This window comes from Hylobates moloch, unplaced genomic scaffold (genome assembly GCF_009828535.3).
Source record: "Hylobates moloch isolate HMO894 unplaced genomic scaffold, HMol_V3 SCAFFOLD_21, whole genome shotgun sequence".
Taxonomy (NCBI): domain Eukaryota; kingdom Metazoa; phylum Chordata; class Mammalia; order Primates; family Hylobatidae; genus Hylobates; species Hylobates moloch.
Window position 1 is genome coordinate 36,122,529 of NW_026652296.1, and position 23,055 is coordinate 36,145,583.

The window sequence follows — 23,055 nt, forward strand, 5'->3', positions numbered from 1 at the left end:
TGGTAGGCTGTCTTCACAAGGGAAGGGGGCTTTGACAGTACTGCTTGGGCATTTCATGCCATTTGGGATGGTCAGAAGAGAGAAGGTGTGCAGCGCGCGAGCCCAGAGGAGAACGTGCTCCCACCCGACCCCATCCTCTGACTCCACCGTGCCAGTGCTCACTTCTCCAACCTGTGGGTCCCAAGGTCTTGGTACAGGTCAGAAGCACAAATCCTGCAAACTTACAAAAATCATTATTTGACAGTTTGCTTATTCAAATTTTTACACTAATTTAGTCTTGTGAATTTTGCATAATACATTTTTAATTTTTTGTTGTGGTTTCTGACTGAAGATAGCAAACATTGACTGAAAAAAAAATTAATGTTGGCCGGGCATGGTGGCTCACACTTGCAATCCCAGCACTTTGGGAGGCTGGGGCAAGAGGATCTCTTGAGCCCAGGAGTTCAAGACCAGCCTGGGCAACAGAGTGAGAACTCTATTTCTACAAAATTTAAAAATTAGCTAGGCATGGTGGTACACACCTGTCATCCCAGCTACTTGGGAGACTGAGGTGGGTGGATCACTTGGGCCTGGGATGGGAGGTCAAGGCTGCAGTGAGCCATGATTGTGCCACAGGTGACAGAGTGAGACCTTATATTTAAAGAAAAAAGTTAAAAACATGTTACAGGCTGGGCACAGTGGCTCACGCCTGTAATCCCAGCACTTTGGGAGGCTGAGGCGGGTGGATCACCTGAGGTCAGGAGTTCGAGACCAACCTGGTCAACGTGGTGAAATCTTGTCTCTACTAAAGATACAAAAATTAGCCAGGCATGGTTGCGCATGCCTGAAATTCCAGCTACTCAGGAGACTGAGGCAGGAGAATCACTTGAACGTGGGAGGCGGAGGTTGCAGTGAGCTGAGATTGCACCACTGTACTCCAGCCTGGGGGACAGAGTGAGACTCCGACCCCATCCAAAAGAAATGTATTATGTAAAATCCACAAAACCAAATAAATTGAAATTTAATTAAAATTGTCAAATAATGATTTATGTAAGTTTGTAGCATTGCTACTTCTATCTAAAGTCCTTAAAGCTTACAGCTGCACTAATGCAGGATGCCTGATTTTCTACCGAGGCACTCACAAAACGGGCTATGGAGAGAGTTGTCACTTCCTTTTGGTTCAAGCATTTCTTAAGTCATGAGCTCTTGTGGACGTTGCTCTTGTCCACAAATGTGTCATGGTCTCAGACAATGTAGTTCAAGCCTTGCTTTCCTGTAGCTTAGTTAAAAAAGAAATTGAAATTAGTGATTCTACAGTGACCTTACAGTTAAACCTGATTAAATTAGATAAATTTAGAGTAAGCTCCTAGGATTTTTAAGGCCTTACTTGTTTGAGTAGGTGACACACATTCAAGTAGGACAAATGTCCATGCTCCCCAGGGTGACAGCACAGATGTCCCTCCTACTCCAGGCTGCCTCGGAGGCCCACGTCCTGGCTCTCTTAGCATCCTTTGAGGCTGGTTGATGTGTCTATAAACAGTGGCATCTGTATTCTTCTCCCCATTTTTACTTCACACCCATGGTGGTGTCCACACCAAGGCCTTTGGCTTTGCTGCTGAGCAGGATAATTGGAGAGCGTTTATGTCGGCATGTGCAGAGCCTCCTTAGTTTTTTTGGCTGAATGGTATTGCATGGATGCTGCACACTTACCTCATGGAACCAGTCCCCTTCTGAAGGACATTTAGATAATGTCCAATCTTTCTCTCTTGACAGTAGAAAAAGGCTGCACCTGACACATACTTCATTACCCACACATGCAAGGAGCATCGCTCAGATGAATTCTCTATTTTTTTTTCCCCGAGATGAGGTCTCTCTCTGTCACCCAGGCTGGAGTGCAGTGGCACAATCACAGCTCACTGCAACCTCTGCCTCCTGGGCTCGAATGATCCTGCCACCTCAGCCTTCCGAGTAACTGGGACCATAGGTGCACACCACAATGCCCAGCTAATGTTTAAATGTTTTGTTGAGATGGACACCTTGCTGTGTTGCCCAGGGTGGTCTTGACCTCCTGGGCTCAAGTAATCCTGCCACCTCTGCCTCCCAAGATGAATTATTGGAGTGGGATTTCTAGATAGGGGGAATGTGTTTTTACCTTGGACAGATGCGACCCACGTGTCCCCACAGAATCACACCTGTGTACAACACCCGGCCACATTCCCAGGCCTTCACTTTCATGCACACACTGACATAGGGCCTTATCCAGCCTTGGGTTCTGGATCCAGCACTCTGGCAGGTGAAGTGGCTCCTCGATGTAGGTGTCATGGGGTTTAGTGTCAGGAGGGACCCCAGAATTGCCTAGTGCCACACCTTTGCAATGTCCAGCGGAGCTGAGGCTCCCCTGAGATCGCCCGTGAGGATTGGCACAGGTCTGGATGTGGGCTTGGGTCACCAGGCTGCAGTAGAACAGCAGGCTTATTCTCCTGACCTGTCCTCCCCATGCCGTGTTTCACTTGGTCCCTGTGTTCCCACACACCTGCCAGTACCACTTGCATCACTGTTTCCTGCAGATTTTGAAAGTCAGAAAAAAAATATTTATAAAAGCAAGGGCCAGGGATGGTGGCTGACACCTCTAATCATAGCACTTTGGGAGGCTGAGGCAGGAAATGGCTTGAGGCCAGGAGTTCAAGACCAACATGGGTAACACAGAGACACAGTGTCTCTATAAGAAGTTTTTTAGTGCAGTGGTGCCATCTCGGCTCACTGCAAACTCCACCTCCTGGGTTCATGCCATTCTCCTGCCTCAGCCTCCCGAGTAGCTGGGACTATAGGCGCCCACCACCACAACCGGCTAATTTTTTGTATTTTTAGTAGAAACGGGGTTTCACCCTGTTAGCCAAGATGGTCTTGATCTCCTGACCTTGTGATCCGCCCGCCTTGGCCTCCCAAAGTGCTGGGATTACAGGCGTGAGCCACCGTGCCCGGCCAGAAGTTTTTAAAAATTAGTCGGGTATGGTGGCCCACGCCCTTGTCCCAGCTACTTGGGAGGCTGAGGAAGGAGGATCACTTGAGCCCAGGAATTCAAGGCTACAAATGAGCTGTGATCAAGCCACTTCACTCTAGCCTGGGCAACATGGTGAGACTCTGTCTCCAGAAACCAAAAAAACCCAAAGGGGTGGAAGCAGCACGTGTGACCCTGTATGCTGCATTTGACAGACCCTGCTTTGCTCTTACCACGTTCACAGAGCGCTCAGGGAATCCAGGAACTACTGGATGTTGCTAAACAGGACATTCCGTTCGACTTCTGGAAGGCCACCCCTCTAGTCCTCAAGGCCACAGCTGGCTTACGCCTCTTACCTGGAGAAAAGGCCCAGAAGTTACTGCAGAAGGTGAGCCTGGCCATTCCCCAGTGCCATTAGCCAGCCCTCAGGGGCAACTGATGACTAAAAACACCTGCTGTCTCACCAGTGCTGCACCATCAGGCAGGACACAGATGCTTCTGAAGAAAAGTTTGCAGCATCACTTCTAGGTGGAGGGATGGTGGGCAGATGATACTTTGTTCCTTGTGACATGTAAGGTTATTCGTGTTTTCTAGAGTGAATCTCTGTTTTATAATAAGGAAAGCAACTTGATTTTAGAAGTGTACTGTGGGCCGGGCGTGGTGGCTCATGCCTGTACTCCCAGTAATCTGGGAGGCCAAGGCAGGCGAATCATTTGAGCCCAGGAGTTCAAGGCCAGCCTGGCCAACATAGCGAGACCCCATCTCTACCAAAAACACAAAAATTAACTGGGCATTGTGGTGCATGCCTGTCATCCCAGTTACTTAGGAAGCTGAGGTGGGAGGATCGATTGAGCCCAGGAGGTCAAAGCTGCACTGAGCTGTGATTATGCCATTGAACTCTAGCCTGGGCAGCAGAACAAGATTTTGTCTCAAAAAAATAAATAAAAGTAAATAGAAGTGCATGGTGCCTTCAAGGGACCTGATCCTGGTCAGAAGTTCGTGTGTGCTGAGCCCCGGTGCTGCAGCTGAAGCCTGTTTGTTCCCCATGGCAGCTGCTCATCCTGCTCCTGGTCCGATGCTCAGACGTGACTGTTGAAGGGACCCTGTGGCTTCTCCCAGTCCCAGCACGTCAGGGCCAGTGTGTCCCCAGCTGCCCAGCATTCCGCAGTGGGTCCTCCTCACCCTCCGTGCTACCTCCACCCGTTTACCAGCAGGAGGAGGGCACAGGGCACGCCTGTCAGGGTCCCTCACAGGGTTGGATTGTGCATGCGTGCAGGTGGGGTGTGCAGAGGTGCTGAAGCTTCTTTGGGTAGATCTTGCTGAGAGGTGGGCAAGGAAATACCCCCCAAGGCTAGGGCCCTGGTGAAGGTGGCTGTCTGCCTTGGAGGGCTTCCGGCTCCTTTATCTCACATCCCAAAGCAGGGCAATGTTTGGAGCCCAGCAGGCCTAGTGTGCCCCAGCTTCTCCCAGTCTTTGCAGCCCCCAGAGCCCTTCTAAGCCCCAGCGGGCTTAGGACAGGGTCTCCAGGGCAGCATGGGCCTCAGCAAGCCCTGGCGGTGGATTAACTTGCAATGGATTAGAGAGGCCTGAACACACTCACAGAATATGGCAGGTGCCCCTGGGGTTTCGTTACTGCCTGCCAATAGCATGATGCAAAACCCTTAACCATAAATTCTAAAGGATGAAGAAAGCCGGTCTGAGTGCGGTGGTATTTACAACTAATTGATCACAACCAGTTACAGATTTTTTTGTTCTTCTTCACCCACACTGCTTCACTTGACTGACTAGCTAGCTAGCTAAATAAATAAATATATTCATTCATTCATTCTAAAGGATGAAGTAACATCTGTCTTTACATTTAGGTGAAAGAAGTATTTAAAGCATCGCCTTTCCTTGTAGGGGATGACTGTGTTTCCATCATGAACGGAACAGATGAAGGTAAATGGCTGGAAGCACCTCAGTACAGTGGGGCTGTGCAGTGAGGTGGGCGGAAGCAATCCTGCTGCTTCCAACCATCCCCCACCCCGCCCCGCCCCTTGTGGGAGCCTCCTCCCCCATCAGGTGCTCAAGTAAAGAACCATGGCTGTTACAGCCCCGTTCTGATTCACAATTGACATGTCACAAAAGGGTCTTTTTGGGATCAGTGTCAGAGACAGATTATCATCTTGACCAACCCCAAACCTGGCATGAATGAAGCTTCTAAAAACATTGTGTTTTTAGTTTTAAGAACATTTGGAGAGAATCTCCAGTTGCCACCACATTTAGAATGTTGTTGCGTTGTTAATTCTAAGAGACATTTAAGGTTCCTCACTAGCTCCTGATGGGTCTTCAGTATGACCTTGAGAGTGAGTGTGTGTGGAGGAGGAAGGGGAGCACTGGGTTCTTTTTCTGCTTCTTCCAAAAAGAGGAGGCCAGTAATAATCGGAGAAGAGACGCAGCATTTGGTGAAGTGCTTTAGGATTCAGTGTGCTGTGTCCCAGGACAGTCAGCCATAAGCTGCTGGATTCATTTATGAGAAATGCTCCTCTCTGCCGATGATCCGAAGGCTGAGTGTAGTGCGGAAGTGATCCCTTTATGCTCCCCAGATCTGCAAATAGTCATTTAACGGTCCTGTGAGTTATGCTGCCAGCATCTCAAGTGATTAAAATAATGCCTGTGACACTCTTGCAGGTGTTTCGGCGTGGATCACCATCAACTTCCTGACAGGTGTGTGCACACTGCATCACAGAGGCTAGCCGATCACAGACGCCTGCAGAGGGCTCGGCTGGGCCTTTCGAGAGCAGGAGGCTCATTTCTGCTCTTTAAGATAACCCCTCAGGGTTTGGCAGTGTTGCTGACTGACCATAGGGTGTTGGGGATGGGTGGGGTCACCCACCTAACTCACAGGTGTAGATGCTAGGAGTGGGGTGCTTCTCTGCAGGTCTGGGGCATTTTTCTCCCAGCACAGCCCCTGCCCTGTCCCCTGCAGAACATCCACCAGGACCCCCATCCTCTCATTTCTAAGAGAAGTAACGAATCAAACCAGTCATATCTTCCGATATTGAATGTGATGTGAATGCTATTCACCTTCTAATTGGATTCCTCTGCTGTAGGTGGAACAGGGAACAGAAACATCTGTTTTTAGAAACAAGTGACAAGGAGTCAGTTTTCTTAGTGCATGTGGATTTTTGTCCCTTTGCTGGAATTATGGGAAAGAGCAGTGTTTCTGATGTACAGACAAAAAGGAAAGAAGTTTCCTGTCAGATTTGCCCATTTGCCACTTTGGGGGATAGAAATGTTAGGAGATGGGTTGGGAGCCTCCACCTGAGATGCTCTGGGGAGTGGAGACGGGCTGATCAGAGCAGGGCCCAGCTCTTCCTGGGAGCTAAGCCAGCGGCCTCTCTCCCAGCTGATAAGTCAGTTTCAGTATCTCCCCTGAAGGTTTGTGCTGTCCCGTCAGGATCCAAATTAAACCACAGCTGGTGGAGCCATTACTCTTGTCCCTTAGATATATAGTGTACCCTTAAATGGAGATTGTCAATAGCTGAGCTACTTCTCTGTCTTGTTTTTCTTTCCCCTGAGGGCTTGGCTTTCACCCTGGCTTTTCTGCTGTTCTCCCGATCTTCCTAATGCCCCTGTGCTGTTTTTGCTTGCTGTGCTCCAGGCAGCTTGAAAACTCCAGGAGGGAGCAGCGTGGGCATGCTGGACTTGGGCGGAGGATCCACTCAGATCGCCTTCCTGCCACGCGTGGAGGTAACAAGCCCTGCCGACCACAGCGCTCTTCCCACCCCGAGGCCACCCCCCGATGGGGGTGCAGGGTGGGGCCTGCTGAGGTGCTGCGGAGTGGGGTGGGGGGTGGGGTTGGCCAGGCCTCTGGACCCCTGCGGTCATTTCCTCTTCTGAGAGCTGGACTCACTCACAGATGATGCTTCTGGCTTGGAGTTTTAATTCTACCAGGAAAAAAGCCAAAAACAGAAATTTGGTCTTTAGAGGGGTGATAAATTAGAGAATAACTGGAAACATTTGGGCCAGAGGATATGAAGTGCTGCCTCCCTCCCCTTCAGGGTTCCGAAAGGAACAAGAGTAGAAAGATTTCGTCCAGTTCATAGGTTGGGAGGGAGCTTCCAGCCTTTTCAAGATAAATATCCTAAAGGAGATGAAAACACTTCCCATTGAGGCATCTGCTGCTTTAAAAACAGTTCCCTCCTCACCCACTCATCCTCCTGTTATGGGTAGTTTTCCATGGAAGGGTGGGCTTGTAGGTACTGATATGATCGTCGTCGTGTCTGGGCCGTGTTTGTCAGCATGGGAGAGGTGGCCTGTGGGACGGAAGCACCGTTCTTCACTGGGATATTGGCTCCTCATTGCCTGCTCCTGTCTCGCAGCCAGCGACCTAATGAACAGCTCATTTAATTGGCTGCACCTGACCATCCCCTTTCTTTCAAATGAATTCAGTGGGTGGAGGAGAATTTTCTAGAAAGACCAGCAGGAAGCATAGTTACCCTCGTTCTTTTCCAGGGCACCCTGCAGGCCTCCCCACCCGGCTACCTGACGGCACTGCAGATGTTTAACAGGACCTACAAGCTCTATTCCTACAGGTCTGCTTTCGGGAACAGGCGTGGGGAGGCGCCTTGGGGTGGGTATGCAGCTCCCCGGGCCTCGCACGGCCCTCTTGAGATCATGGATGGCAGATCTGGTTATCCCTGTGCTGGAAATCCACCCAGACCTCTATCTCCTGCCTCCTCTGTCCTCCTCCTTCATCCTTTAATGTGTCTACAGTATACGCACATTCCTCCTTGTGCACATTCCTCCATGTGTGTTTATTGTGCTCTACTTTGGAGAAAATTTGAGAAGTGGGAGGAACCATGGGCCGCACAGGAGTGTTCTGGGCCACCTATTGCCATGTGCAGGCTTCAGTCGATTCTTGTTATAAAGCAGGAGCATCCCAGACTGGTGTCGAGTCGGCCCCACTCACCGCAGTGTCTGCAGCTCCTGGATGAACTCCTGCCGTATGATAGGCCCTCATGTGTTGAATTAATTAGCTAAGTTTCCTCAACTCTACAGAAAGAGGCTTTTAGAAGGAGCAGAGAAGCTCACTAACTGCCTTGCTGCAAGCTCCCCCTTCCCTACTCGGGCTGGGTCTCAGAGGTGAGCCTGCCATGCCGTGTACCTGCCATGGCAGCCACCCTCACTGAGGTGTCATTCCCACAGCTACCTCGGGCTCGGGCTGATGTCGGCACGCCTGGCGATCCTGGGCGGCGTGGAGGGGCAGCCTGGTGAGTGGACGTGTTGCCCCGGGCCCACTCTCACAGCCTCTGCCCTCCATTCTCAGTGGGAACGAGGAGCCCCTCGGGAGGGCAGCAGCTTGGCCCTGCAGGAGAGGTCCCTCCGCCCCTCCCGCCCCACTGCTGTCCCGCTGCATGCTGGGCACCCAGCCAGGCCAGGGCATGTGAGTGGAGGGGTGTGCTGCAGGTCTTGTTGGTGGCGCCCTGATGGGGCAGGAACCCAGGGTGGTGTTGTACCTGTCCACTTTCCAAGGTATTTCTTTCTTTATTTTGAGACAGTGTCTCGCTCTGTCACCCAGGCTGGAGTGCAGTAGCATGATCCCAGCTCACTGCAGCCTCTGCCTCCCGGGTTCCAGCAATTTTCATGCCTCCACCTCCCCAGTAGCTGGGACTACAGATATGTACCACCACGCCCAGCTAATTTTTGTATTTTTAGTAGAGATGGGATTTCACCATGTTGGCCAGGATGGTCTCGAAATCCTGCCTTCAAATGATTGCCTGCCTTGGCCTTCCAAAGTGTTGGGATTACAGGCGTGAGCCACGACACCCAGCCCCAAGTTATTTTTTAAAAGATGCTGATGAAATCCCTTCTGAAGCACTGAGCTGAAACTGAGGGAACCAGGGAACTGCACGCTCATCCCCTATGTTGGGAGCTGGCTTTAGGGATGTGAAGACAGGACCTTGTACAGACAGCACAGGAGGGCCGTGGGGGGTGCTGGGCTCTTGCCGTCAGGGATAGGTTTCCTCTCTCGCTCGTGATTCCAGCCTTGCAAGAACATCCCTCCTCCCTTGCTCTGCGAAGGGTCATGGAATGTGGGCTTGGCCCTTCCTGAGACATGGAGTTGGCCTGGGGATGCAGCCTGCATCAGGGCCAGGGCCGGGGCCTCTGCTCCTTACAATGGGCATCACAGCGGGCATGGACTCTTAGGAGATCTCAGGATTGCCATGGTCTGCTTCAGGGGCGGGGGCATGGCCCTGAGGCTGGTGGTGCCTCTCTTCCCTGATGGAACTGGCCAGGCCACAGAGGCCTTCCCAAGGCCTTAGTGTCTGATGTGTGTATGAGGTGCTCACCAGCGCCCACGTGTGCTCCAGCCAAATGCCCTTACCTCAGCCCCCAGTGCCCCATTGGCCCAGCACCCCTGCCCACCTCTTCCAAAGGCCTGGTATCTGATGGGGTAGGATGTTCAACTGGAATTTTCATTCTCCCGTGCATACCCTACTTCAGTTCTTTCTTTCAAATCCTGGTGTTTATCTTCATAATGGTATTTTTTTTGTTGCAAACAAAAACCATGTCTATGTCTCAGAAACACCTGCAGCCCTTATTCTGGGGCCAAAAACACCTATTATTTAGCCAATGAGAAAAGGCAGGTACCTCTTTGTCCCTTGTGGTTCCCAGGGAGTCGTGGCTTAGACCGAGTCCTCTCACACCCAGCAGAGCAGCAAGAAGGTCTCATGATCTCCTCGTCAGGCTGTACAAAGTGCCTGTTTTGGACACTTGGGGGCTGTGAGGACCCAGGAGAATGAGTCTCTGTTTTGTTACCAGTTATTGCATAACAGACCCCCCAAGTAGAGTGAGAGAACAGCAAACAGCAGTCACGGCTGGAATCTCACGGCAGACCACACAGGCTCATGTGGGCAGCACCTCCACTGGGGTCCTGGAGATCTGTGCACGTGCCTGTGGCTGTGCACAGACCCCCCCTCTGGGGTCCTGGGAGTCTGTGCAGCTGCATGTGGCTGTGGCAGCTGTCTAGCCCCCCCCGCTGGGGTCCTGGGGTTCTGTGCAGGTGCATGTGGCTGTGGCAGCTGTCTAGACTCCCTGCTGGGGTCCTGGGGGTCTGTGCACATGCCTGTGGCTGGGGCAGCTGTCTAAATCCCCCACTGGGGTCCTGGGGGTCTGTGCACGTGCCTGTCGCTGGGCGGCTGTCTAGACCTGGGCGCTCTTCCACGTGGCCTCACCCCAGCAGAGCAGCCTGGGATGTTTTTGTGGTGGCTTCAAAAAAGGAAGGCTACCCTGAGGCCACCATTTCCTGCCCATTCCATCAAGGAAAGCAGGTCCAGGCCAGAGTCCAGGGATGGGACCAGCACCTTTTGGTGGGACAGCAGCCTGCCATCCTCGAGGGTGATACTGGGGCCAGCCCTGGGACCAATACGCTTCCTTTGCTTGTTTTGAGGCCCCGCCTTGTGTGTATTGGAGCAGCAGATTCCATTCAAGGCATGGTGGCACCTGGTAGCACTTGTCCTGGCCCTGCCACCAACCTACCAGCTACTCACAGCCTCAGTCACCTATAAAACTGGGTAATGATGGCTCCTCTCCTAAGAGGACTGTCATCACACTTCACTGAACAGCCCTTGGCCCAGGGCCTGGCACCCGGCATGCCCAGGGCCGTGAGCTGGGCATGGTCCTGGTAGCGGTGTGCTTCCTGGCTTTGCTGCCGCTTCCCAGGGAGGTGTTGCCTTCCCAGTGGACCTGGAAGCCACTCAGGTTCCCCCATCCTGTGTCAAGCTAGGCTCTCCACGACTCCTAGCTCAGCCCTAGTCCATGGTGGTGATATACCTTCCTTTCTCTTTCCTTTTTAATCTCTGTTTCAGCTAAGGATGGAAAGGAGTTGGTCAGCCCTTGCTTGTCTCCCAGTTTCAAAGGAGAGTGGGAACACGCAGAAGTCACATACAGGGTTTCAGGGCAGAAAGCAGGTACGGGGAGGGTTGCTGCTTGTTGGGTTCTGTGGGTGAGAGTGGCGGCCTCCTCTCCCCCTTGCCTTTCCCACATCCCATGGGACGTTCCACAGGAGGCTCCTGACCTCTCTTTGAAGAGCCTGTACCTGCCCTGGAAGTGAAGGTGATTTGGCTGCAGGGGCCTGTGTCTGTGCTGAGAGCCAGCTCCTTCCATCTGCCTCTGCTCAACATTCCCCTGACTGTCACCAGAAGCTTCCCTCCTGAGGGCTGATTTCCTAACAGGACTGCAGGGAGGAAGGACTGGACCAGCTGGGGGCTGAGATGCAGGGCTGGGGCTGGGAGCCCAGGGACTCTGTGCTGTGCCGGGTGGGAGTAGAGGGAGGGTCTGCTTCCACCCATCCTCTTCGAGGCCATGGAGCCCGCTGGCCCTGGGCAGGCTCTGGTGCTCTGCGCCCTTGCAGTTTCTTCTGAGAGAAATGTTCAAACGCCACTCCCAGACTGGGCACTCGGCATGAGGGGTGCGTGCCTTCAGGAACCGTTCAGGTCCCTCCGACTCAGTCACCCACTGGTGCGTGTACCTGGGGGACCGCATCAGGCACAGCAGGACTGCACAGCTGTGTCCCACAGGAGGAGCCAGACAGTGAAGCACATTGGAAAAGGCTTCCAAGGGAAATAACACGGGGCGGGGGTCTGAGAGGGCGATTGCAGCTGTAACTAGGACAGCCAGGGATGGCCTCGTGGGGTACCAAGGGATCTAAGACAGGAGGAGGTTTCAAGAAACTGCACAGATCTGAAGCAGCAGCACCCTAGGCCGGGAAAGCAGCACACACCGGGGCCCTCTGGCAGCTGCTGTGTTTAATGAACGAGGAGGAGGTGGTGTGGCTTGGTGAGGGACACCAGGAGGAAATGAGATGGAAGGGTCGGAGCGTGGGTCTGTGGACCGTGGGAACTCTGGAAGCACTCGAAGGACGAGGCCTGGTGATGCAGGACTGGGAAAGCCAGGAAGCCAGGTCGAGGTGTGGGGCGTAGAGGCGCCCTCGGATGTCCACACGGTCCATTGGCTTCTGGGGTCCTCTGTTCCTGCTCTCCCTCAAGCCATGGGAGCTCGGCAAGTGAGCTGGGCCTCCGCTTCCTTATCTATGACATAGGGAGGGTGCAGGCCCCCCTGAGGAGGTGGGACGTGGGGCTGGCAGAGGAGGATTGCAGGGCAGATGGTCCCAACAGGCCAGAGGCCGGCTGGTGTCAGGCATCAGCAGCCTCCTCCTCAGAGTCCAGGTCTGCCGCTGCCTTCATGCCCACGGTCTTCACTCCCTGCACTGGGACCAACGATGCCCTGGCTCCTGAGGGCTGCTTTTGACCTGTGCGGGGAGCAGCCCCAACTTGGGGTGGGGTCTTAGGGGCTTCTGGACCTGCCTTTTCCTGACAATTCAGATCAGAGTCTCAAGTCCCCTGGGAGGGGCCCCAAGCAGCTGTGAGGCCTGGGTGCTTGGAGCCCACTGACTGCTAGCCTTGTGCTTGTCCCCAGCGGCAAGCCTGCACGAGCTGTGTGCTGCCAGAGTGTCAGAGGTCCTTCAAAACAGAGTGCACAGGACGGAGGAAGTGAAGCATGTGGACTTCTATGCTTTCTCCTACTATTACGACCTTGCAGCTGGTGTGGGCCTCATAGGTAAGGGGGCCCGGATGGGCCGAGCAGGAAGGTCGGGGCAGTGGGGGGCGGGGGTGGAGGGCGTGTGCTCCCCGAGGCAGAGGGCTGGTGGCAGGCAAGCAACCCTGTTGTCACATCCCTGCAGGAGGCCAGAAGCAGATTTGAGAAGGCGTCTGGTCCTGAGTAGGAAAAGATGAGTTCTTTGAGCCCTTCAGTAAAACCTCGTGGCTGGTGACTTGCTGTTGATTCCAGTTCCTGCTGGAAGGCAGGTGCAGCCCTGCACTGGCCCACGTTGTCTCAGACTCAGCCACTCTGCCCTACCCTGCAGCCCTGGCTATAGGAGGCCTCTTGTGACCTGCGGGTGGCTGCCCTGGCCCCGTGGGAGGGATCAGCTCACTGAATGTGGAGTCTCTCTGACTCACCCTGCACAGCCCAGGAAGCCGGATGAGGGCGGAAAAGGGTATTCAGAGTTTGCTGAGGCTAGTGGTGGTCAGGCTGTGTGGGAACTCTGGAGGGGGTTGCAGAGTCACTATCATGGTGAGAACATCAGAATGTATGGCCTGTGGTAAGGATAAGAACACTACTGTTTTAAATAAGCTGACACGGTGCTGGCTGTCTGGGCCCCGAGGCCTCTGGCGGGTCTCTGTGCTGACAAAGCTACCACTGACTGGGCTTGGGTGGAAGGTGGGTGGTCAAGGTGGAAGGCCACCAATAAACCACCCCTCACTTTATTTTTCAAGAACTTTTTTTTTTTTTTTTACATTTGGGAAACTGATACCAGAATACTGTTGCTGAGCTCAGTGCTATGGCTTCAGGAAACATTTCAATTTCTCTACTTTTATTTTTCTTAACTTAAAACTTTACTCAATTTGGGGTCCTGGGTTCTTGGTGAGCTTTCTCGGGGGACACTGCAGGGTTGGGATGTGGGGTGACCCTCTCAGCCCCCAAGCCCACCCCACAACACGTCACCCAGAAGCCGCCCTCAAGAGCACGTGAGTGCCGCCTACAGCTGGAGGGCCTGCCTCAGAAGCCAGTCAGCGCCTTGGGGCTCTCGGGCCGGCGTTCCCCGTGCCAGCCTCACGTCTCAGTGGCATCGCCAGCCTCACGGTGCTCCTGCACACTGGGTGTTGTGTCTCCCACAGATGCAGAGAAGGGAGGCAGCCTGGTGGTGGGGGACTTCGAGATCGCAGCCAAGTATGGTGAGTGATGCTGCAGGGGCCATCTCAGCAGGGGCAGGCGCCCCGTGATGCTCGTGACGCAGGCGCTGGCCCTGACTCTCCTGGGTGTAGCCCCTCCTAAACAATGGCCACAGGCAGGGGCCTCGGCCCCAGCTGAGAAAGGACCACTGTCCTCGTCCCACCCTCATGGGGTCGTGAGGAACTGGGTCCCTTGATTCCACTTCCTCTGATGCCATTTTACTGCTACTAGGGTAACCCCAAGAGTGATTTCCCCTGGGATGTCCCAGTAAGTTCATGATTGTCACACAATGCTTAAGAAGCCGAGGCCCTACAGAATGGAGCCTGGGATGTGGGGTGGAGGGCTGTCCCCTGGGTCGCAGGTGACTAGCCTAGCAGACCCTGTGCCACACACCATGCCTCTCCACTGTCTCCTTCATGCCTGGCCTAGCAGCCAAGCCTTGGTGAACATCTCCTGCTCTTGGTTGCCCTTCCCAATGTGTGGGTCCAAAGAGCCCAACTTTGTACATCTTTCCAGAAAAAGTACTACCCTTCCCCTCCCCCAAAAGTGGCTTTTTTAGAGCTTTTGTGTCATTTTCCCGTTTGTGCCCATGGACACTGGGTATCCACAACTACAGCAGGAAAAGGCTTTGAGCAGAATCCCAGGACAGCTCTTGATGGATTTGTCCTTCCTCAAGAGCAGGAGTGGATTGTTCTGAGCTGGCTTTGGTGTTTTCTGTCCCCAGAAATCTTAGGTTTTATTCAGGTTGACACCTGAGAGAGGTGTCCAGGGTCTCAGATGTAGAAACATGGCTTGGAAGACGTTGGCCTATGACCCTAACACCAGGTGTGCAAATCCCCTTGGAGCCCAGACCCAGTGGCAGCCGGGGTTGCCGCCCACCTGCCTGTGCTGTGCACTGGGTGCCTTATGCGCTCAGCTGCAGCCTTTTCTGTGAATCTGGAGTGCGGAGCCAGCGGGTGCCTGTAGTGGGTGGAATTGGGGTCTGCACTTGCCCCTCCGCCCCCAGCTGGGAGTCACCTGGAGCCTGAAGGGACGTGTCTCATCCCCAGTGTGTCGGACCCTGGAGACACAGCCTCAGAGCAGCCCCTTTGCATGCATGGACCTCACCTACGTCAGCCTGCTACTCCAGGAGTTCGGCTTTCCCAGGAGCAAAGTGCTGAAGGTGAGGGTGCCCTCAGGTCACGCCCCAGCCCCTTTATGGAGTGAGGGGCCTGGAACCACTTCAGTTGCTGGGGTCGTGTCCCCCAGCCCATCCCTGGCTTCCAAGGAGCCGCAGCGTCCTGATGCACAAGCCTTTCCTGTCTGTGTGATGGTCCCCTCTCCCTCTCTGTCTTTTCAAGCTCACTCGGAAAATTGACAATGTTGAGACCAGCTGGGCTCTGGGGGCCATTTTTCATTACATCGACTCCCTGAACAGACAGAAGAGTCCAGCCTCATAGTGGCCGAGCCATCCCTGTCCCCGTCAGCAGTGTCTGCGTGTCTGCATAAACGCTCCTGTCCTGGACGTGACTTCATCCTGAGGAGCCACAGCACAGGCCGTGGTGGCACTTTCTGCACACTGGCTCTGGGACTTGCAGAAGGCCTGGTGCTGCCCTGACATCAGCCTCTTCCAGTCACATCTGGCCAGAGGGCTGTCTGGACCTGGGCCCTGCTCAATGCCACCTATCTGCCTGGGCTCCAAGTGGGCAGGACCAGGACAGAACCACAGGCACACACTGAGGGGGCAGTGTGGCTCCCTGCCTGTCCCATCCCCATGCCCCATCCGCGGGGTTGTGGCTGCTGCTGTGCATGTCCCTGCGATGGGAGTCTCGTCTCCCAGCCTGTCAGTTTCCTCCGCAGGGCAGAGCTCCCCTTCCTGCGAGAGTCTGGGAGGCGGTGCAGGCTGTCCTGGCTGCTCTGGGGAAGCCAAGGGACAGCCATCACACCCCCGGGACAGTAGGTCTGGGCGGCACCACTGGGAACTCTGGACTTGAGTGTGTTTGCCTCTTCCTTGGGTATGAATGTGTGAGTTCACCCAGAGGCCTGCTGTCCTCACATGTTGTGTGGTTTGGGGTTAATGATGGAGGGAGACACCTCCTTATGGACGGCAGGTGCCCACCTTCATTCAGGGAGTCTCCCAGCATGGGCAGATGCTGGGCATGAGCTGCTGTAAACGATTTGTGGCTGTGCTGCTTGAGTGACGTCTCTGTCGTGTGGGTGCCAAGTGCTTGTGTAGAAACTGTGTTCTGAGCCCCCTTTTCTGGACACCGACCGTGTCCTGTGAATGTATCGCTACTGTGAGCCGTTCCCGCCTAGCCAGGGCCACGTCTTAGATGCAGCTGTGCCGCGGGTCAGCTGAGCCACAGTCCCAGAACCAAGCTCTCGGTGTCTTGGGCCACAATCCGCCCACCTCGGGCTGACTCCACCTCCTCCATGGACAGTGTGAGCCCCGGGCCGTGCATCCTGCTCAGTGTGGCCCAGGTGCCGGAGCCGAGCTCGGTGAGCTGCTTCAGTGAATGTACAGTGCCCGGCACGAGCACTCATGTGTTCCACTCCCAATAAAAGGTTGACAGGGGCTTCCCCTTCTCTGGGATTCCTCTCATTGAGCCACAGTAGCACTTGCCCACCTGGAACCTGAGATCCCTGTTTACTAAACCTTAGAAAAACTGCCAAAGGGGGTGGCGTATTTCCAGGCCTGTCGACGTCCCTCCCGAGGACGCAGCAGTGGCGGGCCCCTGGGGGCTGGGGCTGGTGAAGGGTCTGGCTGGTGGCCCCGGCCCTCCCAGCGTCTGTTGAGCACAGATCTCCTCCTGTGCCAGGCCAGCAACCCACAGCATGGCCAGGTGAGGCCTGGGCACATTACCTCGAGTGAGCTGCAAGTCCCCATGTCATTGTGTTCAGCAAGGATCTGGTTTTGGTCTGGAAGCATCCCAAAGGTGTCGCATGCCAGGGAAACTGCAGACCAGCCCACACCCTGAGTGCTTGTGCCTGAAGCCCCCCCAACCAACTGTCACAGGAGGACAGGGTCTCCCGGGGCTGCAGCGAATGCTGATGGAGCCACGTGGTAGAGGCCTGCACAGAGCGGGAAAGGACAAAAGACAAAAAGAGGAACAGTTTCCTCCCTCCCAGAGCCCGGGCCTCACAGTGGGCAGGGGCAGGAGAGGGGTCCAGACAGAAACCTTCCTGAGGTCTGAGCCTGCAGGGCACACGGGGAAGGGACGAAGGGAAAATGGCCATGCTGCACAGGCCAGCCTCCCCAACCCTGGAGGCTGGAGGGAGACCCTGGGACAGGAATGAACCCCTCAGAGAACTGGAGCCAACTATTCTCTGCCTGGCAGTATCCTCAAAATGTAAACCTTGGGGAAGAGGTCTGCAGGTCAGCGTATGACACAGGCTGAGAAACAGCAGGAGAAATGGTCCCTCAATGAGTCAAAAGTCGCATTAGGACTAGGGCTAGGAAGCTGCTTCTGGCAGGCATGACAAGGCCTATCCTCCCCACACTCAGCGCCCCCGCCTGGACTGGGTCCCCGCCAGCGCCTTTACTTCCATAATATCCACCAGCTTAAATATTTAAAGAACTCTGGAGGCTGAGAATCAGACGCATGAAGGTAAAGCCAAAATCAGTTTGGTCCATTTAAAGAAGGTCGTTGACCTCATGCCTGAAAAAGGCAAACAACTGGAAGTTTTCCAAAAGTGCACCAAATAAGTCATGGAATATTTCTGGGCCTGGCAAAGTATGCAAGCCATTTCTCTCTGAGTGTCTTTTGTGATAATGAAAGTAGGCTCTCATTTGTCAAAAATAGCTACACATGCACATTGTAAAAGCAGCAAACTAGGGTTGCTTGAAAATTCTGTTCCCTCAGAGGATGTGTGCATTGACGAGCTCAGACAGGTCTCACACACCCCACATGCCACCCCAGCCTGCATACCCCACATCACTTAGCACCCATTGCTGCCCACTGAGCTGCCTCAGTCCTGCAGTCCCCATGTCTGGATGGCAGGATCCCAGGGCAGTGAGTTTCAGGGCATAAGCAGATGTTGCCACGTTGCCTTCAATCCTGCTGGACAAGCATGGGTGCTGGCCTCCCCCATGTCCTAACAGCTACAGCCAGTTTAATCTTTGCCATTCTGGCAGATTTTAAAAAATGATAACTGATAGTTTTAATATGCATGAATCTAATTCATCTGGTATATCTAAGTTGTATTTCTGTGAAACAACTGTTCATATCCCTTGCCAATTTTCTACAAGATTGTCATCATTTTTTTGTTAATTGTAGATCTTTATTTATTAAGGAAATTAGCCCATTGTGATAGAATGTGTCCAAAAATTTATCTTTTTGTGACTTCTAGGATTCACGTCATAATTAGGAAGGCTTCTCCACAGAGATAGTTTTAAAAGTTAACCAAAAGGTATTTTTATATTTTAGTTTCTTAATTTTTTGTTAAGAAACTAAACACGCCCGGCCTTGTTTTTTAATTAATTAATTACTTTATTTATTTATTTTTGAGATAGACTCTCCCTTTGTCACCCAGGCTGGAGTGCAGTGATGCAATCTGGGCTCACTGCAACCTCCACCTCCCAGGTTCAAGCAATTGTCCTGTCTCATCCTCCTGAGTAGCTGGGATTACAGGCACCCGCTACTGTGCCCGGCTGATTTTTGTATCTTTAGTAGAGAAGGGGTTTCACCATCTTGGCCAGGCTAGTTTTGAACTCCTGACCAGGTGATCTGCCCATCTGGGCCTCCCAAAGTGCTGGGATTACAGGCATGAGCCACCGTGCCCTACCTTAACATTTTTAAATATGTTCAGGCACAACAAATCATTGTTGCAGGGTGAATTCGATTTTTAGAACCATTTCAGAGTCATCAGAAGGCAAATGTGGCCAGCCATGGTGGCTCACGCCTGTAATCCCAGCACTTTGGAGCCCAAGGCAGGTGGATCACTTGAGGTCAGGAGTACGAGACCACCCTGGCCAACATGGTGAAACCCCGTCTCCACTAAACATACCAAAAAAAGAAAAAAAAAAAGCCAGGCATGGTGGTGTGCTTCTATAATCCCAGCTACTAGGGAGGCTGAGGTACGAAAATTGCTTGAACTCAGGAGGCAGAGGTTGCACTGAGCCGAGATCGCGCCACTGCACTCCGGCCTGGGCAACAGTGAGATTTCATCTCAAAAAAAAAAAAAAAAAAAAGGCAAATGTGATATTCAGACTAGGGTAATACTATTTTTGGATAAAATCAAGGATGATGGCCGGGCGTGGTGGCTCATGCCTGTAATCCCAGCACTTTGAGAGGCTGAGGCGGGTGGATCACGAGGTCAGGAGTTCAAGACCAGCCTGACCAACATGGTGAAACCCCATCTCTACTAAAAATACAAAAAATTAGCTAGGCCTGGTGGTGCATGCCTGTAGTCCCAGCTACTCCAGAGGCTGAGGCAGGAGAATCGCTTGAACCCGGGAGGTGAAGGTTGCAGTGAGCAGAGATCGCACCACTGCACTCCAGCCTGGGTGACAGGGCGAGACTGAGACTCCATCTCAAAAAATCAAGGATGATGAGAGAAATGAGGCAGTTCCAGGAAGGAGCTCTCAGGAGTGTGCGGGTCGCAGCCGTCAGTGACAGAGTCCCCAGGCAAGGTCTTTGAGGAGCCACACTTGGCGTGCAGTCTCTGATAGAGGTGTTTAATACGACCTGTGTGGAGGCCATGAGATGTGGGGCATATTTGAAACAACTGGGGCTGTTCATCCTGCAACAAGGAGCTTTTGGCTGGACAGCAATATGACAGGTGTCTTCACTATTACTGAAGGATTGTCAGTTGCTGGCTTTTGCCGTGTGGCTCCAGAGGCGGCGGAAGTTATGGGGACACCGCTGTCAGGTTTCTCACTCAAGCATCGCTCACTCACACGATGAACGATGTCCAGGGCTAAGGCGGGCTTGTCCTTGGGATGTGCCCCTTCACCTGCGGGCATCGGGGTGCTTGAGAAAGGAGCCTGCATGATCAGGTTCTTCCAGTGTCTTCACACTCATCAGATTCTTGGATTCGCCTTGAAAACGATTTTGAAAATCATGGTCAGGTAAGCATACTTACCTCTTTCTTCCTTAATTGTAAATGAATAACGGTAGTCGTGTTTATGGAGTGTTTGCTGTGTGTCAGGCATGATGCGGACTGGACTATGCATTATGTGGTCAGAGATTGAATCCTCAGCCTCAAGGCAGGTACCGTGCATCTCCGCCCTGCCGCCGAGAGAGAAGCAGGCCTGCAGGAACTTGGGGACTTACCTGGACCCACTCAGACGCGGTTCTGCAGGCTTCCTACACCCAAACAGTGGGCTGCCTTGCCTCCCAAAGTGGCAAGTGTTTCCAGAGGAATGGTTACTGATCACATCAGGCCGTGTGCTTATTATCAAAGGCAGGTCTCTCCACTGAAGAATCAGCCCTCTCCGTAACAGTGTGCTTGTAATGTTTACAAAAATAGTTACACAGTTGAGAGAAATAATAACTCCCTCTAGGCCTCACTGCCGCTTTATCATTTTGACAGCCTCTGATTATTTTCCTGTTACTGATTCAGTGGATAAAGCTTTCCGTTTAAGAGCTTAAGTGCAGCCTTGTGAATCTTAGTACCTGCCACATGATTTACATAGTTCAGAAGCAGACATCCCCCTATAAGGTCTCCTGTTTCAAGAAGTCTCTCTAGAGGTCAGAAGAGCCCACAGCCAAGTTTTATGGCACAGCACAGAGTGGTAGGATGGCTCTAAATACAGCTTCCGAGAGGGTTGAGTGCTCAGCTGGCACAGAGATGTGATTCCTCCAGACTCAGCAGGGAGGGCAGCTAGGGATCGCATGGTTTTGTAAATTAAAATGCCCAAGCTCAAAAGCCTGCAACAACTTATCTTAAAGCAACAGGGAGGCCGGGTGCGGTGGCTCACAACTATAATCCCAGCACTTTGGAAGGCTGAGGTGGGCAGATCACAAGGTCAGGAGTTCGAGACCAGCCTGGCCAATACGGTGAAACCTCATGTCTACTAAAAATACAAATATTAGCCAGGCATGATGGCAGGCGCCTATAGTCCCAGCTACTCGGGAGGCTGAAGCAGGAGAATGGGTTGAACCTAGGAGGCGGAGGTTGCAGTGAGCCGAGATCACGCCACTGCACTCCAGCCTGGGCGACAGAGTGAGACTGCGTCTCAAATAAAGCAAGAGGGAGAGTCTGGATGCAGTGGCTCATGCCTGTAATCCCAGCACTTTGGGAGGCCAAGGCGGGCGGATCACAAGGTCAGGAGTTCAAGACCAACCTCGCCAACATAGTGAAACCATGTCTCCATTAAAAATATAAAAATTAGCCAGGCATGATGGCCCATGCCTGTAATCCCAGCTACTTGAGAGGCTGAGGCACAAGAATCACTTGAACCTGGGAGGCGGAGGTTGCAGTGAGCTGAGATTGTGCCGCTGCACTCCAACCTAGGGGGCAAAGCAAGACTCTCAAAAAAACAAAAAACGAAAAAACAGGGAGAGTTTTCCTGTTGATAGTCACCTGGGCTGTTTCCTGTTAGGGGCTTTCTGAATAAGGCTTCTGTGAACATTCTTGTGCAAGTCGTTTTATAGGCATAGGTTTTTATTTCATTTGGATGAATATCTAAAGGCAGAATGGCTGGGTCATATGGCATGTGAATGTTTATAAGAACCTACTGGGCTCGGTGCGGTGGCTCACGCCTGTAATCCCAGCACTTTGGGAGGCTGAGGCGGGTGGATCACAAGGTCAGGAGTTCAAGACCAGCCTAGCCAACATGGTGAAACCACGTCTCTACTAAAAATACAAAAATTAGCTGGGTGTGGTGACGTGTGCCTGTAGTCCCAGCTACTCAGGAGGCTGAGGCAGGAGAATCGCTTGAACCCGGGATGCGGATGTTGCAGTGAGCTGAGATTGCGCCATGGCACTCCAGCCTGAACAACAGGGCAAGACTCCGTCATAAAAAAAAAAAAAAAAAAAAAATTAGCTGGGCATGGTGGCACACGCCTGTAGTCCCAGCTACTTGGGAGGCTGAGGCAGGAGAATCGCTTGAACCCAGTAGGCGGAGGTTGTGGTGAGCCGAGATTGTGCCACCACACTCCAGCCTGGGTGACAGAGCGAGACTCAAAAAAAAAAAAATTTCTGACCCATGCTGCAACATGGTGAACCTTGGAAACATTATGCTAAAGTGAAAAAAGCTAGACACAAAGGACTCCATAGTGTATGATTCCATTTATGTGAAATGGCCCGTCCACAGAGACAGATTGGTGGTTGCCAGGAGCTGGGGTGGGGGAGAAGGAAGAGTAACTGACTGACTGGTGCGCAGGGCTTTTGGGGGGTGATGAAAAAGTTTAACACTTAGATTATGGTGATGCTCGCACAACTCCATAAATATACTGTAAACCATGGACTTGTGCACTTAAACAGGCAGCTTTCTGGTATAAAAATTATATCTCAGTAAGGCAGTTTGAAAAATGAAGACTCAAACTCTAGAAGGCAACAGTCTGAAAACAATAGGTTTCCTCCAGAAAGTCCCCCTGAGGTAAAGCTCATTCTAGTCTGAGAGCAGATGACCTTCTCTTGTCTTTTCAAACCTTAGACTTTTTTCAGTCTTGTCCTTGTTTCACCTTAGACTCTGAGAGGAGCATCAGACCTGCTCGTTCGCTGGTGAACCCAAGTCCAACAGGTGCTGCCCTGGTGCGGGGGTCCCTCAGAGTGACAGGAGGTTGCCTGTAAAAAGGAGAGGAATTGAAATCCCCACACTGGGGATATTGGTCCTCCTCCACACCCCCACCCCAGCATTTCCTAGTGCAGCCAGCGATCCTCTTCTGTTTTCTCAGTGGGTGCGCCTGGCCTGGACTCCACCCAAGCCAAACAGCCGAGGTGAAATGGTTGGGCAGAGCAAACAGGCTTTCGCCAGGAGCCTTCCTTTACTTCCCCTTGGACAAATCACACTGGGCTCAAAGCCTCCGCTGGAATTCCTCCTGCTGCTGCGAGGCCCAGAGTGGCCACATCCCCTGCCTGATGGGGTCGTGAGTCACTGGCTCTCTCTGGGTTTTACCTTGACCTAGTGAATGTTTTTCTAAGAATATTTTATTATTGAGGTATCATTTTCATATAATAGTGAAGGGGTGGGTTGCCCCTCCACACCTGTGGGTGTTTCTCGTTAGGTGGAACGCGAGACTTGGAAAAGAAAGAGACACAAGGCTGGGCGCGGTGGCTCACGCTTGTAATCCCAGCACTTTGGGAAGCCGAGGCGGGCAGATCACAAGGTCAGGAGATCGAGACCACGGTGAAACCCCGTCTCTACTAAAAAT

The 23,055-nt window shown here is 52.8% G+C and overlaps 1 protein-coding gene across 7 annotated transcripts in view; it reads left to right on the forward strand.

Annotated features, from left to right (window-relative positions):
- ENTPD6 (ectonucleoside triphosphate diphosphohydrolase 6) overlaps positions 1 to 15,509 on the forward strand; it is a 31,251-nt gene extending 15,742 nt beyond the window's left edge. For 4 of the 7 annotated variants that reach the window (XM_032142076.3, XM_032142080.3, XM_032142079.2 and 1 more), the window contains exons 5-15: positions 3,222 to 3,365; positions 4,840 to 4,915; positions 5,648 to 5,683; positions 6,621 to 6,709; positions 7,475 to 7,554; positions 8,168 to 8,232; positions 10,831 to 10,932; positions 12,440 to 12,580; positions 13,702 to 13,758; positions 14,806 to 14,918; positions 15,097 to 15,509. In XM_032142076.3, the coding sequence (XP_031997967.1) occupies positions 3,222 to 3,365; positions 4,840 to 4,915; positions 5,648 to 5,683; positions 6,621 to 6,709; positions 7,475 to 7,554; positions 8,168 to 8,232; positions 10,831 to 10,932; positions 12,440 to 12,580; positions 13,702 to 13,758; positions 14,806 to 14,918; positions 15,097 to 15,195 (1,002 nt within the window). In that variant the 3' untranslated portion in view covers positions 15,196 to 15,509. The other 3 variants (XM_032142082.3, XM_032142083.3, XM_032142086.3) reach the window with 2 other exon arrangements.
- The last annotated feature ends 7,546 nt before the right edge of the window (positions 15,510 to 23,055 follow it).